Source organism: Gopherus evgoodei, chromosome 1 (assembly GCF_007399415.2).
Source record: "Gopherus evgoodei ecotype Sinaloan lineage chromosome 1, rGopEvg1_v1.p, whole genome shotgun sequence".
Taxonomy (NCBI): domain Eukaryota; kingdom Metazoa; phylum Chordata; order Testudines; family Testudinidae; genus Gopherus; species Gopherus evgoodei.
Window position 1 is genome coordinate 108,287,433 of NC_044322.1, and position 17,066 is coordinate 108,304,498.

A 17,066-nucleotide genomic window follows, 5' to 3' on the forward strand; every position below is an offset into this window, starting at 1 on the left:
AATGATGGTGATCTTGAAGGTGGATAGTCTTCAGAATGCTGTATGTTGAGGATGGATTCTCCTAAACAAAATAAGTCAATGCAGTTATTTAACTATTATTACCATACTGCTCCTTCAGTATAACTCATTGTATTCACTGACACTCAGTACTACTGCATTTTAAAGGTAAAACTGTGAAAGGAAGATCTGCCTATTTAAACTATTTATTTTTTATCACAACTTCATCTAAAATGATAGTAGCATAGAGTAATAACTATTTTTTTTTTTTTTGCTTAAACATGGGAATTCAAGAATAGTCCAGAAGGAAGACAGGCAGTTCTTAAGAAAGAAGTATGAAATAAAAAAGTTTACCAACCTGAAAACATGTTCAGACATGTTCCTTTCATCAACATTACATGAATATATTGTCTGATACTATAGAATTATAATTTATAATCCCTATTCCATGAGGAGATACATTATAGCTCAAAGATATCTTAATTAAAACTATTTTTAGATAGGTTTTTTCCTTAAATAGCATTTTATCAAAAAAATCCATTTTTAAATTAAAAAAAATCCGATTTAAAAAAAAAATCATTTGATTTTTATCCACTCTGTTTCACATAGGCAGTGACATGTCTTGTATAGTAAAAGGATAGATCTGGAGACTTGTTTTAAGACAGTGGTCCCCAACCTTTTTGTGGCTAGTAGCACATTCATGTTTTCAGAAGAGTGTGGGAGGGGCCAACAATTTTTAAGGCTTAATTTGCATTTGTACAGTAAATAACATGAAACGCATCATATTTAATATTACATAATATATGAATCCAGAGAGAAGCCGGAAAGAAGCTGTGAGGACAGAGAACACCGGCGCCTGCAGCCCCGAAGTACTCTGTCCCCAGCAGGTGCGGGGGCCCCAGCTTCTCTCCCTGTTGGGCACTAGTCAGGCCCCGCGCCTGCCGGGGTAGGGCTGGCTCTAGGTTTTTGGCTGCCCCAAGCAAGAAAATTTTTGCCTGCCCCCTACCCAGCCTTGGGCTCTCCCCCACATGCACCCAAATGCACATGGATGACATAGGGATTAACCCTCAAACCTTGTACTCAGAAAGTGATGGGGATCTAGTAAAGAGGGTTCAGGCAGAGGAGTGGGTGTGGGGGTGCCTGGGGGCTCTACACTGGCAGTGAAGCGGGGTGTGATGTACTCACGAAGGAGGAGAGGGGGTATCAGGAGGGTTGCGGGAGAAGAGGTGCAGGGGAAGAGGGAGGTGCGGGAGGAGAGGGCTGGGGGAGAGTACAAGGGAAGAGATGTGGGTGAAGGGAGAGTACAAGGGGAAGGGGTTTGGCGAAGGAGCGATGAGGGGAGGTACAAGTGAAGAGGCTGCGAGCGGGATGGGAGATGCAAGGGGTGAGAGGGGCAGGCGCTGACAGCTGCTCTCCTAGCCCTGTGCAGGCAGAGCCGAGAGGATGGACACTGACTCGCAGGTGCCTGAGCTGCTGGTGTCCCCGAGCGGGGCAGTATCCCCTACTGCCCCGCTCAGAGCCAAGCTCTGCCTCTCCCTGGCACTGTGTGGCCTTGGGCAAGCAGCACAGGACTGAGGCGGGGAGGTGCACAGCGGGCTGGGTCTAGGGGCAGGAGGGGGCAGCTCCCTGACAGCTCGGGCTGCCCAGCCACTCACTCCATCAGCGCACGAGCCGGGATCCATGCCCCCTGCCCAGCCTAGCGGTGCCCTGCACAGCCCACTCAGGCGGGGAAATGCCGTGCTGCCCTGGGGAGACTCAGAGCAGCAGCAGTGGTGGTAGCGGTGGTGGCAGCAGGACCCCTCTTCCCTCCCTGCATCCTGGGCCCCGCTTCCCTCCCTCCCTGGCTCCTCTCACACTCCGGGAGCCCCTCTCACCGCTGCAGGCAGGGCTCTGGCTGGGGCCGGCTCCCGGCTTTTTGCTGCCCCAAGCAGCCCCGGAGTTCTTTGTCCCTGCCAGGCATGGGGCTGCGACTTCTCTCCGGCTTAAGCTGCGGCTCCGCGTCTGCCAGGGACCGAGAATACCGGCGCCCGCAGCTTGGAGCCCCGGAGTTCTCTGTCCCTAGTAGGCGCGGGGCCACAGCTTCTCTCCCCTGCTGGGCACTAGGCAGGCACACATAAATGCCCTGGCGGGCGCCATGGCACCTGCGAGCACCGCATTGGGGACCACTGTTTTAAGAGATGGTTAATTTGAGATGAATAAGAAATCATACTTGGCAATGATACAAGTACTAACGTGACTGTCATCTGATTCACAGATCTTTAATCAATCATGCAATCACTCGGTAAAACTTTAATGTTCTTTTCTAATTACACTCGAAATAAAAAAAAATATTCTGTAGTCAGATGCTGGACACGCTTAGTTATGTAGCATACTAATTTCCAAGGGAAAAAAAGCATGGCCATGTCTCACCTGCCTATGAACTGTTACTGGACATGATCCTGTAACCTTTCTCTTACGGAAACCTTTTAGGATTGGTACCATGTGGCACTGATCACTCTCACAGTGGGTTGACATAAGGGAAGACAGTAAAAGTCATAAAAGTCATGTTTTTCCCTCCATGCTATTGTCCGTAGTACATTCTATCTTAATGTTTGTTGTCCAACAGCTGTTCTTCACCTGTAAGGGTTGCTTCTTCCTCTTGCCTTCATTTGTGCACTAGCTCTTCTGATTGTTTTGCTGTAGCAGAGATATTGCTTGCTTGTTCTTTCATTCAAATTCTTAGCCTTGGAGACAGCATTTTATCCAGGCTGTAATAGTGAGGAGAGAAGGTCTGGTTTTATCAAACTTTATTTTTATGCACTGCTGACTTACTGAATAATTTTTTAATTTTTTTTTTTTGCTTTTCCTGCCACTCTGTTCCCATAAAATGACTTTACCTCTTTCTGTTTCTAAAATTTAACCTGCTACTTAGATTCATTTTCAAATCAGCTGCCTTAATGACTGTAGATTTATTGAGCACTTACAATGCGTTTGGTGCTGTACAAACATTAAGGAAACTAGGAATTTAACTCTAGTGTAAGTATAAATAGAACAGTTAACACACACAGTCTGGTGATAGGAATTTAAGATCACAAAGAAATCTTGCAATTGAAATGTTTTGCTGAAGAAGTGTGTTCTGGAGGGCAAGGAGGTAGTTTGCCTCGTGACAATAAACCTGAGGTCATCTAGTCCAACCCCCTGCTCAACGTAGGGCTAATCCCCAGACAGATTTTTGCTTCAGATCCCTAAATGGCCCCCTCAAAGATTAAACTCACAATCCTGTGTTTAGCAGGCCAGTGCACAAACCACTGAGCTATCCCTTCCCCTCTTTGTTTCAGACAGTCCAAGATGTTTTATGTGCATTTATACAAGGTTATTCAAATAGTCTTCCTAGCTGTGATCATGAGCATGAGGGTGAGCATTTCTACTCTATGTAACAGGTACTATGGGCTATAACAAGGATGTGGGGGGTGGGAGAGTTTTGAGTTTACCTGGAGCTTAAAGAAAATGTTTTAATCAGGCTCTGGGAAGTAGGTTTCTGATGATAATGATGATTACTGGTGCGAGCTCTCTATTTAAGCAGAATTAGATAGGAAGGGATGTAATTATTGGTTACTCAGAATGGAAACTTCGGTAACAAGTGACCTCTTTGTCCCATCGTTGTTCTAGATTTGTCCCTTTGAGTGCTGGGTCAGGTGCTAGTTTCTGTGGGATTTGATTTTTGGATTTTTACATATTTTCACTGAGAGTGGAACTGGGACTCACAAAACTGGGACCTGGGAAGTTGAGTCTTATCAAGAAATGGTCTCCTAGTCTGTTCATTATGACAGGAGGCTCACACACGCAGGAGGTTATGACATTCAGTGCTGTATGACACATGATAATGAGGGCAGTGTTACCTAGTGGCAAGTGTCAGACAGGATACCAGGGAATTATTCTGGTTCTGACACCATCTCACTGATGAATTAGTGGATTTGCTTGGGTCAATTATATATCCTCTGTCTGTTTCCCCATATGTTTAATAGGGTTGGTACCTATTTCACAGGTGTATTAAAACAGTGTTTCACAAATGGCAAGTCCCGATTTACGTGTGGAAGGGGTCTTGCCAGTCACTGCCCCCCATATCGTTCCCTGCCCCACGCATCTTAGAAGCACCCGCCCCAACCAGGGCCATGGAGGGTGGGGAAGGGGCAGTTTGCCCCACGTTCCCATTTAAGAGGATCTTCAAACCCAGTGGTATTATGACGTGCACTGAGTCATGACACCACTTGAGTTTAGCGTGGCCTCCCCTCCATCGTGATAGAGGGGGGCCAGGCCAAACCTACATGGTGTTGTGACCTTGTGTCCTGGGTCTCAACACCCAGTAGCCAGGCCCAGCACTGCAGGACAGGAGCCATTGCTGCAAGTGAGTGTGAAGTGGGCTTGTTCTCCAATAACCCCTGTCTTCTCAGGGCCTCCCTTGCTAGCCTGGGCTACAGGGTTGGGGAAAACTGAGTAGATAGCTGAGGGGGCTTAGCTGGGGAGGGGAGAGGGAAATGGAGTTGGGCGGGGGTATTAGTAGCGTGGAAAGCATGCAATTTTTTGATTTTTCTTTTTTGTTTTGTGTTTGAATTACTTAAGAAAGCGTGTGTGTGTGTGTGTGTGTGTGTGTGTGTGTGTGTGTGTGTGTGTGTGTGTCCGTGTCCCCGTATATTTACACATACATTCTTTATATGTAAAGATGGGTCCCCAAAAAAGACAAAATGATTTTGGTGGGTTGGCTTAGTAAAAAGTTTTGGAACTACTGTGTTAATAAATTATGCATCATAATATTTCTCAAATTATCTGAGCTCCTCTGATGAAAGAGGCTACAAAAATGAAAAGTTTTGTTATTTGTGATTAGTCATAGTAAGAAAGTAATTTCATTTCACACTTCCTTGCTTCCACCTCCACATGCTGCACCGTTGGTCATTTCCATTGTGGCTCTTTTTATACCCTCTTATGAAGCAAGGCACTGACCAGAGGCAGAATACCAGACGTGATTTGACAGCTCATCTGATGTGCTGTGTCAAATCCTATATTTCTAGAGCAGGGATCAGCAACCTTTGGCCTGCAGTCCACCAGAGTAAGCATTCTGGTGGGCCGGGCCGGTTTGTTTACCTGCCGCATCCACAGGTTCAGCAGGTAAACAGCCCGCCAGGGGGCTAACCCAGGTGGGCTGCATGCCAAAGGTTGCCAATCCCTGTTTCAGAGTTAAACAAATCCTATATTTTTAAAGGTTTTAAAAGTTGAATTTGTTTAGAGCTATTCACTCAAAATACAGTTTATAATGAACCTACCAAGTGATTTGGGAATATCTGAATTTGATCCTATGGCTCTATGGTTAAATGATAAGAATTGTTTTAGCTGAGTAGTTCATAGTCTGAAATTCTAATTATTTATGTATTCCAACAAAAATCTCTAGTACTTTACAGCAGTTTTTTAAAGAGAAAAGTAAAATTGGGAAAGTAATGAATTTATACTTATTTGAATGGACATTTGATCAGTCAAAAAATAATTGATTGATTGGTTTAATTTTATCAAATTAATGTAAAAAGTGGTCAAATATTTAAAGCACAAATTTATTAGAACAGTAACTTCAGTAACAAAAAGAGCAAGACTTTATGGTCGTGGTAAGCTTAGCCTTAGGTACTTAGGCCTAATTAAAAAAAAAAAAAGTTATTTCATAACTGAATTGTTTTAACTCAGAAAAATTGAAATACAATGAAGTTCTAAAAAATGAAAATAATTATTAGTACCTTTTTTTTTAATCAATGTTAGGCTAGCATTTAAATGTGAACATTATTCAAGTGTGAACAGTTACAAAAAGGAAAGAAAAATGAAATGAAATTAAACAAATGTAGCAGCTAAAAAAGAAAAGTCATTTTGAAATGTACTTACGATAGGTAAGCAGCAGGCCAACTGTCTTAGCAGCTTAATGACTGTGCATCTTTTCTTTTTGTTGGGGGAGGAGTTTTAATGACCGTGAACTTTCCTCTCTCTTCCTCACTCCCTTCTGGCTTTATTTCTATGGCTTTGTCTACACTGCAGTTATAAACCCGTGGCTGGGCCCATGTTAGCTGACTTGGGCTCGGGTTGCAGGACTTTTTAATTGGAGCATAAACTTCCGGGCTCACGATGTAACCCTGTGAGGTGGAGGGGAGGGGGTGTCCTAGAGCTCAGGCTACTGCAGTCTGAGACTGTATAAACAGCCCCAAAGCCCAAGGCACACAAGCCTGAATCAAGTGTCTGACTTCAGTGTAGATATACCCTATGTTTGTCTAATCAGTTTAGACTGTAAGTTTTTTTTAGGCAGGAACTGTATCTTTAAAATGTAAACCAGCATGTATGTTAATGTCCTGGTATACAAGTGAAGATATCTATACGCACACCCATGCAATGTTAGTTCCAGAAAATTGCAGCCAGTCAAGATGCTCAACTCTCATTTGGTCACCTTTTTCCTAACAGGTGGCATTAGCATATGGTAAAGTGAATAATCAAGGCCTTTAAGTAGTCTTGTTAACAGATGGCACCAAGATGAAATGAAAAAAGGTAGGTTGCTGCCTACATCAGGGCATTCTCGCTGGAATATTTTTTAATAATTAAGCATGGACAACAAATAGGTGATCAATGGACATTATTTGTCTGCTCAGTTTGCTAAGCTTATGTGATGTAGCAGGTGGAAGAAGAGAGCCAGCACTATATGACTAGGCAGCTTCCTACAGGTCACTAGCAAGTGGTAGTCCGTAGATCACAGTTTAAGAACCTCTGTACTACGATAGTTTTCAGACACCTGTACGTGTGTGATGGACGAGTTGAGTGAGGTAATATCTTTTGTTGGACCAACTTTTGTTGGTGAAATACACACTTTTGAGCTTGCACAGCTCTTCCTCAGATCTAGGGAAGCTACCCAGAGTGTCGCAGCTAAATACAAGCTGGAACAAGCTGTTTAGCCTAAGGAGTTCCCATGTTGTAAGAGACCGTTCAAGGTGAACTGGGCAGTTAACTCCTCTGCAGTCATAGGACAAAAGAGAGTAGTGAGTTATAGATTGTTATGAAGAGCCATACATTCAGCATCTTTTATTAAATCCATGATTTTTAGTATGTGACTCCCGTTGGCCTGGAGCAGCGAACTGCGGCCTGTGGGAGCCGCAATTGGCTAGACCTGCGTACGGGGCAGGTAAACAAACCGTTCCAGCCCATCAGGGGCTTTCCCTACACAAGCGGCAGCCTCAGTTTGAGAACCACTGCTGTAGAAGGCCCCTGGGGTAAGTTCATGGGGGATGAGGTTGTAGAGTTTCTCTTGGAGTTCTTTGGAGAAAAAATTGATGATCTCCTCAAATTCTTGGGTGCATTGCGGTATGAGATTTTCACTGAGCTCTTTGTAGTAAGTGGTGTCAGAGAGTACATCTATACTGGATAAAAAATCAATGGCAGTGTGTCTCAGAGCCCGGTCAATTGACTCAAGCTCGCAGGGATCAGGCTCTGCAGCTGAAAATAGCTGTGTAGGTGTTTGGGTTGGAGACCAGCCCCAACAGCGACACTGTAGTGTTTTAGCCCCACAGCCTGAGTCCCATGAGCCTGAGCCAGCTGACCTGGGTCAGCTGTGGCCATGTCGTGGGTCTTTTATTGCAGTGTAGATGTACACGGAGAGAGTTGTTGGTTGGGCACATCAGCACTGTTGGGAACATGATGGTGCCCCCTTTGTCTGCTGGCTTGATCGCTATCTGATAGTTGGATTTCAGAGACTGTGTAGCTGTCCTCTCAATAGCAGCGAGATTGTGGTGGATGTGATGTCTTGTTAAGGATTTCACAATCACCACAGCCTACAACCCCGCACTGAAACCTAGCTTGTGTATTCCCCATTTTGTAGTTGTGCATTGAGTTTTCCTTTCTAAGTATAGTAATTTGCATTTATCTTTATTAAATTTCATCTTGTTGAATTCAGACGAATTCTCCAATTTGTCATGGTCATTTTGAATTCTAATCCCGTCCTCCTGAGTGCTTGCAACCTGTCCCAGCTTGGTGTCATCTGCACATTTTATAAGCAGGTTTTCCACTCCGTTGTCCAAGTCTTTAATGGAAGTATTGAATAGTACCAGACTCAGGACTGACCCTTGCAAGACCTCACTAGATATGTCCTTCCAATTTGACAGCGAATCATTGATATTTGAATATAGTCTTTCAACCACTTGTACACTCGCCTTGTAGTAATTTCATCTAGATTCAATTTCCCTAGTTTGCTTATAAGACTGTCGTGTGGGACTGTGTCAAAAGCTGTACTAAAATCAACACATACCAATCTATTGCTTCTCCCATCTACTAGGCCAGTAACCCCGTCAAAGAAGAAAATTATGCTCGTTTGGTATAATTTCTCCTTGACCTTGTATTCCTATTCTCCAGTAGGTGCTTACATACCTATTTAATAATTTGTTCCAGTATCTGGGCTGACTGGTCTGTAATTCCCTGGGTCCTCTTCATTCCCCCTTTTAAAACTAGCTACTGTGTTTACCCTTTTCTAGTCTTTTGGAACCTCACCCATCTTCTGTGAGTTCTCGAAGATAATAGCTAATAGTTCAGAGGTTGTTTCAGCTAGTTCTTTGACTACCCTAGGATGAATTTCATCAGGCCTTTCTGACTTCAGTACATCTAACTTACCTAATTGTTCTTTAACCTGTTCTCCCCTATTTTGACTTACGTTCCTTCCCCCTTATTGTTAATATTGTGTTGTGTGTGTGGTCACCATTAATCTTTCTAGTGAAGACTGAAGCAAAATAGGCATTAAACACCTCAGCCTTCTTGGTGTTATCTATTACTAGCTCTCCGCTGTTAAGTAGAAGTACCTATACTTTCCTTCATCTATCTCTTGCTTCTAATGTATTTAAAGAACCTCTTCTCATTGCCTTGTATATCCCTTACCAGGTGTAACTCATTTGGTGCCTTCGCTTTTCTGATTTTTGTCTCTACATGGTTGTGCTATTCTCTTGGGCACATTGTTAAGGAGTAGTACATGCTTCCCTGAGGTCATAGCAAAGAACTACAAAGAAAGATTTGAGGGACAAAGCTACCACTTGCACCAAATCCTGCAGTCAGGCCAAAGCGTGCACATGGCAGCTGTGAGGTGCGAAGGCAAAAGAGTATCTCATCACCTCTTCACTCAGCCTAATCCTGGGGATGCTGTGTGCATGGCCAGGCCTTGGGCATAATACACAGCAGCCAGTGGATGGCTATAATTTAACAGCTGCTGTCGAGCCCCAAAGCCACAGCTGGCTATTGGTGCAGCATGATGTGCCCTGGCCCACACCCCTTTTCCTCTTGAAAGTTCCTCCCGGATGGCAGTGTGATGGGGAGTGGCAAAAGAGCCACTTGAGAATCCCCCTCCGATGCCTGGTTTATCAACTCAATGGCAGATTCCTCATGTGATGTAAGGTGCTGCTCTGCATTTGAGAGAGATTCTTAAAAATCAGCTAACCAGAATTAAAGTTAAATTTTAAATCAAATATATTTATGAATTAAAGCTTGACTGAACAGAAGAGTTTGTCTTCAAAATAGTGGCATGCCTAGATTTTCAGTAGGAGTGTTTTGATCCTACTACAGTTCATATCAGACAATTAGTCATTTTACTGTCTAGTATTAATAACTAAAGTACTTGTCTGAAGTCTCCCTATAAAACAAGTCTGGTTTAATATTAAGTGAAAAGAGCATCATGTCCAGATGAATAAAGCCTTTTTACAGTATAATTGGCAATTGCTAAAAGAGCACACTCATTCAGATCTGTTACATCAGTCATGTCCATGAGGTCAGGGGGAAACGCTATACTGTACTTCCCATCTTCTGATTTGGTGGAGACCAGCTTTATATTTGAAATTCTTGCATCTCACTAGTGTTAAATCAGAGGAGTGGTGGAAGGAGGGTTTGGAGTGTTTATTTTGTGTCTGTATGTACTGCTGAGAGAGGCAACTCTCAAAACAGCACATTAAGTGATTCGGGCTTGTACTGCAAGCTGTCAGGACAGTCATTTTAATCTTGCAGACATATGTTGTCTCTCTACAGAGAGCATAATTGAGGAGTAGATTCTTTACTTGGTTGCATTTTTCGGGGATGTTGTTTGGGGTTTTCTTTGTTTCGTTTTTTGTTTATTTTTGGACAATTGCACATATTCTGTGTTGATGGAGAAATTATTTTCAGCTGCAGAGGCATTTGTTTTACATAGATAATAAGTGTGATTAATATTCCAGAAGATCACCTGGTAAATCATTTTATTTCTCTACTAACTTGTACAATTTTTTATATTTTATTTTAACAAACTACAAGTATAGTAAAGTTAGACTTTTTTGTGGATTCTGCTTGTATCCATTTTAATTCAGTGAAAGCAAAACTAATTTATTGCTTTCGTCTAAACATATGACCCCTTCTAGACTACTGCAAATATCTAATTTTAAAATCACAGCCTGCCTGTAATAGTGTGTTCACTTTTCAAAAGATATTGTGGTCAAGTTAATCTGATTGGCTGAAATCCTGGTCCCAATGAAGTTAATGAGAGTTTTGCCATTGACTTCAGTGGCGCTGGAAATTCATTTTTGTGAACATATACACCATTTTGATCGTGCATTAGTATGTAAGACTTGACTTAAACACATCTCTGTACATTTCTCAGGAAAGCATTGTTTTTCCATTGTACTCATTTCGATGATCTTAGAGCAGCTTGTTTGACCTCTAGTGTTGAACTATGAAATTGCATCCCACTGACGAAACATTTTACATTTCAGAAAAACCAGTCTCCCCCAAGTCAGGAACACTGAAGAGTCCTCCCAAAGGTTTTGATACGTCTGCAATTAGCAAAAGCTATTACAATGTGGTGAGTGATCCCTTTCCTTATTCTGAATTATATATAATAGAACCTCAATAATTTGCTCACTTTAGAATCCTAATAAAAAGTGCCACCTCTTAGCCAAAATTAAAAAGCCAAGGGCTGTAGTGAATTTTCACATTACCAAGGCCTTCCTTATTTTTTCAAAATATGCTATTGTACATTTATGAATATGCTGTAAAGTGTGGTCATAAATAAGTTGAACTAAACAGTGTAAGAGTAAGTGAAGAAAGTTTATTTCTGGAGTGCATTTTGTACTTTTTTTGTTCACTTGTTAATTTGCAAAAATCAGCTATTTGCTGTAAATCTCTGCCAGTCATTTTAAATTAACAAGGTTATACTTTATTTGCCCTCTGCCTTAAACCAAAGAGGTGAAACATTTCGGCAGAGAAGTTTTTTGTCCTCCCTGTCTATTTTGCTGTGCTCTTTAATCAACCTACGTAACTGAGTAATGAGCTGCTGGGACCTCTCATTTACACCATTTATCTGAACTTTCAGAAACAGGGAATGTGTAGATCGAGATGGTTAACCTTTAACAGATTTTATATATTTTCTTAGCATATTACTGACATTTCTTTAGTAGATACAAGGTATAATGTTAAAAAACTCCTGGTATTTTTTTTAATGAATGCAATAGGTTTCATCCCTTATTTATAAAATATGGGTACTTATGGAAGTTCTGTCATCTTGTTTACAATTAACACATGTATCATTTTTGTTAACTCCCGCTCTTTGCTGATGTCAAAACATCAAGTCTTTTTCTTTGATTCAGCTATTTTTTTGTGTGTGTTGTTAATATATTTTCAGCAGAGTTCTTAAAGTAGAGACTATAGTTATTAGTTTGATTTTCTTACGTTTTGTGAAGAAGTGGGATCACCTCGAAGAATGCAATTATTGTACATAGCTCAATTATTTGAAAAACACGCACCCACCCACCCACCCACCCACCCACCCACCCTTTCCCTAGATCAGGAATTCTCAAACTTTTCCTTTCTGAGGCTCCCTCAACATGCTATAAAAATACTAGAGCTCAGCACGGGGTGGGACCCATTTTGGGCTTCAGCTGTAGAGGAGGAGGGGCGCTTGGGCATAAGCATAGTTTGACTTCTATATCTGGGGAGCAGGCTCAGGCCAGCTCTACGTGGCAGGGGCCAGGAAGGCAGTGCAACCTCCATCCCCTGAGTCACTTCAGCAGGCCCCCCAAAATGTCTGGCATGAGGGGGGAGTGCACAACCAAAAATTATAATTCAAAGGGGCGGGGGGCTCAGCTCAAAAAGTTTGAAAACTGTTCAGGGTGCAGGGAGGGGGTTAGTTAGGGGCTGTGTGCAGGCAGGGGTGTAGCTCAGGGTGAAGGGAGGGGGGTAGCTAGAGGCTGTGTGCAGGCAGGGGGTAGCTCAGGGTGCAGGGAGGGGGTAGCTAGGGGCTGTGTGCAGGCAGGGGAGTTTCCCAGGGTGCAGGGAGCAGGGTAGCTAGGGGCTTTGTGCTTGGAGGGCCCCCCACTGTGGTCACTGCTCCCTGAGGGCTCTGCCGGCCATGGAGCTGGGTCCCCCCACCCAGGCGGCTCTTACCAGCTGCACGAGCAGTCAGAGGGGGCTGGGAACTAAGGAGCAGCCACAGCCCCACGTACCAGCAGCAGATGGAGGAGATGAGGCAGGACCACATCACCCACTTTGTGGTACCAGCCAGGGCAGCAGCCTGGCCCCACAATCCTGGGCTGTGGCTTCCTGCCACCAACCTGCCCGGGGACAGAGCCTCAGGGGGTCAGGGAGAAGGAATGGGGATGGAGCCACCCCTGGGGCTGCCCCAGCTCTGGTTACTGCACTGCTGTTTGAGGGGGGAAGAAGCAGGAGAGAGGCAACGTCCTCGTGCCTCTCCCAAACTCCACCCATGGTCTCAGGTCAGGGCTCTGGGGCTCGTGGACCCCCTGAAACCAGCTTTAAACCAGACCCTCGGTTGAGAACCACTGCCCTAGAGTGCCTCTATCAATAGTTAATATTATTGGGAATGGATGGTTGCTGATGGATCGTGTATTGCATCCAATACCTGCTAGCCAGGATGAAAAATAACAGTTCTGCCATTTACCCTCTGCAATCCGAAGGAATCATACTTGTTTATAGATCTAAATGTAGCATGACAATCAACTTGCTATTTAATAATTTCTTAAAGTGTGTAAAGGTATGTAACCTTAAATACAAAACTTCAAAAAATTGGCAGTGTTGCTGTTGGTTTTTAAAACATTGTTCACTTTTCACTCCTGTTAATGTTAAAATTTTTAGCTGTAAAGTGATTTTCTCAATGATACCATCCCATGGAAGTGTGCATGATCCTGTTATGGTTTGAAGTTGTCAGTAAACTAGTGCCATTTCTCTTAGCCTTTTCCATCTTATCTCCAGCTATTTTATTTCATTTTGTTGGGTCTAGATAGTTAGCTGATGTGAAAATGAAAAAAGTGGAAGGAAAAAAATCTGACTCAGTTTCACAATAATGTATTCAGCTTTTTGTTCTAGCCATTTTATGATCCACAAATGAGCCGCTTGAGAAAGGGTTGGCTTTGTTCAAAGTATGGGAGAAGGGGGAGGGAGTGGGGCTGGGGCAGATTACCTATCTTATCTTTTTTGATTCAGAAATTCAAACTGTGACCAAGTTAAATTCCCAATTTTTTATTTTCAAAATTGCAATTTTTACACCCAAATAGGACCAGAGATGTTTTTCATGAAATCATGCTTTGTTCTTCAGTGACCTTAGGCACAAGGTAATGGGTCTGTCAACATGGCAGCCTTTACTTAGAATACATTTTGCATTTACTGAGGATTAATCCTTCTAAAGTTATTAGAGTATAAACATTTATGTTCAACAAAGGTGCAACCTGTATCTCTCTAGTTTTATTTCTTCATAAATAGTAGTAAGTGGTACTTTAATATTGGCAGAGACTAAAGAGAAAAGAATAATCAAGGTATGAAATTCAGTTTTCTAGACTTTGACTAAATCTTTTAGAAGCTAGTTTCTATGCCTCCCTTTGAAATAAGGATATAAATAAAGCTCAGCATTCTTTGCAGTTGTGCTGTTAGTTTACATCACATACATTTTGGTTTTTTGGGCACATCTAGTTTTTTTTTAAGTTATTTTCACTCTGCTTGTTGCTCTGTATTGTTTTGATCAGCATTTTAGATTTATTACTAGTGTTTTAATTAATATGAAGTTTTCAAATATGAACATAAATCAAAATTTGACCTGTTGAAGCTTTCTGAAAATTTTATCTTGGGAATGAAACTTCATTCATAAATAATAAATACTTTTACAATTTGTCAATCTGTATTAAGGGTAAAATCCCCCCTCCACAGAAAGCTGATGTAAATGGACTCTTACGTGGGAGTTAAGATTGGGACTCATTGCTTAACCTATGGACAGGGTGTGACAATGCCAATAGACCCATAGCCACTGTTCCAACCTCTGGTCTTGAACAAGATTGCCCTAAAATCTTAGCTCTTGTGTGGGTGTTTTGAAACTGGCAAGCTTGGATGTGGTGGTGCTTGTGGGATTCTAGTAATGTATTGATGCATGGTGGGAATCTCCAAGGGAATATGGTAGAGGTCTATAAAATCGTAACTGGTGTGCAGAAAGTAAATAAGGAAGTGTTCTTTACTCCTTCTCAGAACACAAGAACTAGGGTTGCCAAATGAAATTAATAGGCAGTAGGTTTAAAACAAACAAAAGGAAGTATTTTTTTTTTCCACACAACACGCAGTCAACTTGTGGAATTCCTTATCAGAGGATGTTGGGAAGGCCAGGACTATAACAGGGTTCAAAAAAGAACTAGATAAATTCATGAAGGATAGGTCCATCAATGACCATTAGCCAGGATGGGCAGGGATGGTGTCCCTAGCCTCTGTTTGACAGAAGCTGGAAATGGGTCACGGGATGGATCACTTGATGATTACCTGTTCTGTTCATTCCCTCAGGCACCTAGCATTGGCCATTGTTGGAAGACAGGATACTGGGCTAGACTGATCTTTGGTCTGACTCAGTGTGGCTGTTCTTGTGTTCAAGCCTCACAGTAGGTTTTTGGAGAAAGAGTTGTGATATTAGACAGTCCTCATGGAAGGAGGAAGACGTCAAAGTACAGTTCAGAGCAAGCTCAGAATATGATGGGTGAAACTTTGCCAACTCCCCTTCCAGGATGGGACTGGACAGTGGAAAATCTCATAATCTCATAAACCTGGAGGCTCTTTCCACAAATATTCCACTCACTGCTCCCTGAGCATTTTATTTTATTTTATCAATTTATAGAGCACCATCTCCAATTAATAAACTATTATCATACACTCTGATCTCAAAGTAAGTTTGATTTAGTACATATTACACTATGTAGTTGAGTATGCAGGACAAGATGTGTGCTTGGCAGGAGAATATATAAATAATAAATAGCAGAGAATTATTTTGATGCAAAGCCCGTTCATCTTGGGTATATAAATAATAAAGAACTTCATAATCTGAACCAGATTTAGAATTAACAAAGAAATAAATTACTTTAAATGAAAGATAAATAAGTAACCAGTTGCTTCAAAGTGGGCATGTTATCACATGACATCCCTGTAGGACAGGCTTTTAAAAAAATAAATTATTTGTACTTTCACATTTTGTTAGTTGACCATTATAGAATAATAAAGCTTAATGTGTCAAGTTTTATTTCTCTATTATGTAAGTCTATAAGCTAATTGCCTACTATATGCAGATAGCACAAATTCAAGTAGAGGATTTCTAGTGACTCTTTTAGGGGTGGAAGAGGAGGTAAAGAAATAGTTTACTTTTCTGACTCTAATTTTCCATTATTTGTTCCTATATGCTTTAAAATGAGAGTCCCTCTGTAAGGCTAAACTTTCCAAGCTGCATCAGCTGATATTTGCACGTGCAAAACGCCAAGTACCCTTTGTTTGCTTGTAGATGTGGAATATGTGCATGTGTAACATTTGCATGCTCTGCTTAGGAGCCCATGTTTAAGGATGTGGCTTGTCGAGTCCCAGTGATGCAAGCAAATTACACAATGATTCTTATTCGTTGTAATGAGGGGCTGTTTTAGATGAGTGATGTTAGTTATGTGACAAAATGGGAACGTGCTGCATGTCCCTAACGTTATAATGAAATCTGACTTTCTTTTCTTGTGGTTTGAAAGTTGCTCAGTTCTATGTAGGTCATTTAAATCCGTTTTTGGGTGATAGTTTTTGCCTTAGGGAGGTTACTGGGTTTTGTGTGACAGAACTGTTAACCACGCTTGATTTTTCCATGCCTTGTGACTAAGGGAAAGCTTGCACTGGATGAGCTCAGCTTTGTATGCCATTCATTAGTGTTATGTATTGTAAAAGCTGCCCTTTCAATGAAAACGACCCGTTCCTTTGGTACCCAGACTTATCTGTGCAAATGTTGTGATGGAGCTTTGAGAACAAGGTCTTTTGAGGTCTAATGGGGTCTTGCAGCAGCCAGAACATGCAGAAAGCAGGAAAGGCAAGAAAGGTGATTATTAGAGAATACAAGCATGATGGTGAGATTAGGAATTCAGAAGTGCCCTGGAGAGGCACTGTAAATACTCATACTTGTAATACTGAGCACTTTATAGAACTTGACATCTTCAAAGTGCTGTACAGACATTTAATCCTCACAACTTCTTTGTGAGGTAGGTAAGTAATACTGAAAGTTGCTAGGGATAGGGTGACAGAAAAATGGCATTTAGATCTCTCTGAACCAGGTTTTAAAAAAATGCTTCTCAAAGTAGAAACAAAAATGCCGTATACGATGACAGTCATCACTGTTTATGCAGACAGGAAAGTCAACTAAAGGAGGAGTTTAATATATTTTAAATGACTTTTAATAATATGTGCATGTCTAATAGCATTGCATTGCACCAGTAAAGTTTTGGAATGATTTAAAGCAGAGTAGGTGAATGTGGTAACTCATCTTTTTGAGTAGGGCTTTACAGCACAGTGATATTTACTGTTCAATGCATTTTCATTTCCTGGGCGTATTGCGAATATTGATTCTTAAAAATGTTGAAATATTTGCTGCCTTTTTAAATGATTTTTTTTCCCCAAAAATCAAGCAGTCTGTGTACAGGTTAATATTATTTAGTTGTCAGATTTTCAGGCAGTTATTACGTCATGAAACAGAATGTATATTCAGAGTATTTGCTGTGTCTTAGAGACTGCCATGG

The 17,066-nt window shown here is 41.8% G+C and overlaps 1 protein-coding gene across 6 annotated transcripts in view; it reads left to right on the plus strand.

Annotated features, from left to right (window-relative positions):
- Nucleotides 1-17,066, plus strand: part of ARHGEF7 (Rho guanine nucleotide exchange factor 7) — a 220,589-nt gene that overhangs the window by 106,734 nt on the left and 96,789 nt on the right. For all 6 annotated transcript variants that reach the window (XM_030568714.1, XM_030568751.1, XM_030568722.1 and 3 more), the window contains exon 6: nucleotides 10,764-10,852. In XM_030568714.1, coding sequence (XP_030424574.1) covers nucleotides 10,764-10,852 — 89 coding nt within the window. The remainder of the gene's footprint in view (nucleotides 1-10,763; nucleotides 10,853-17,066) is intronic.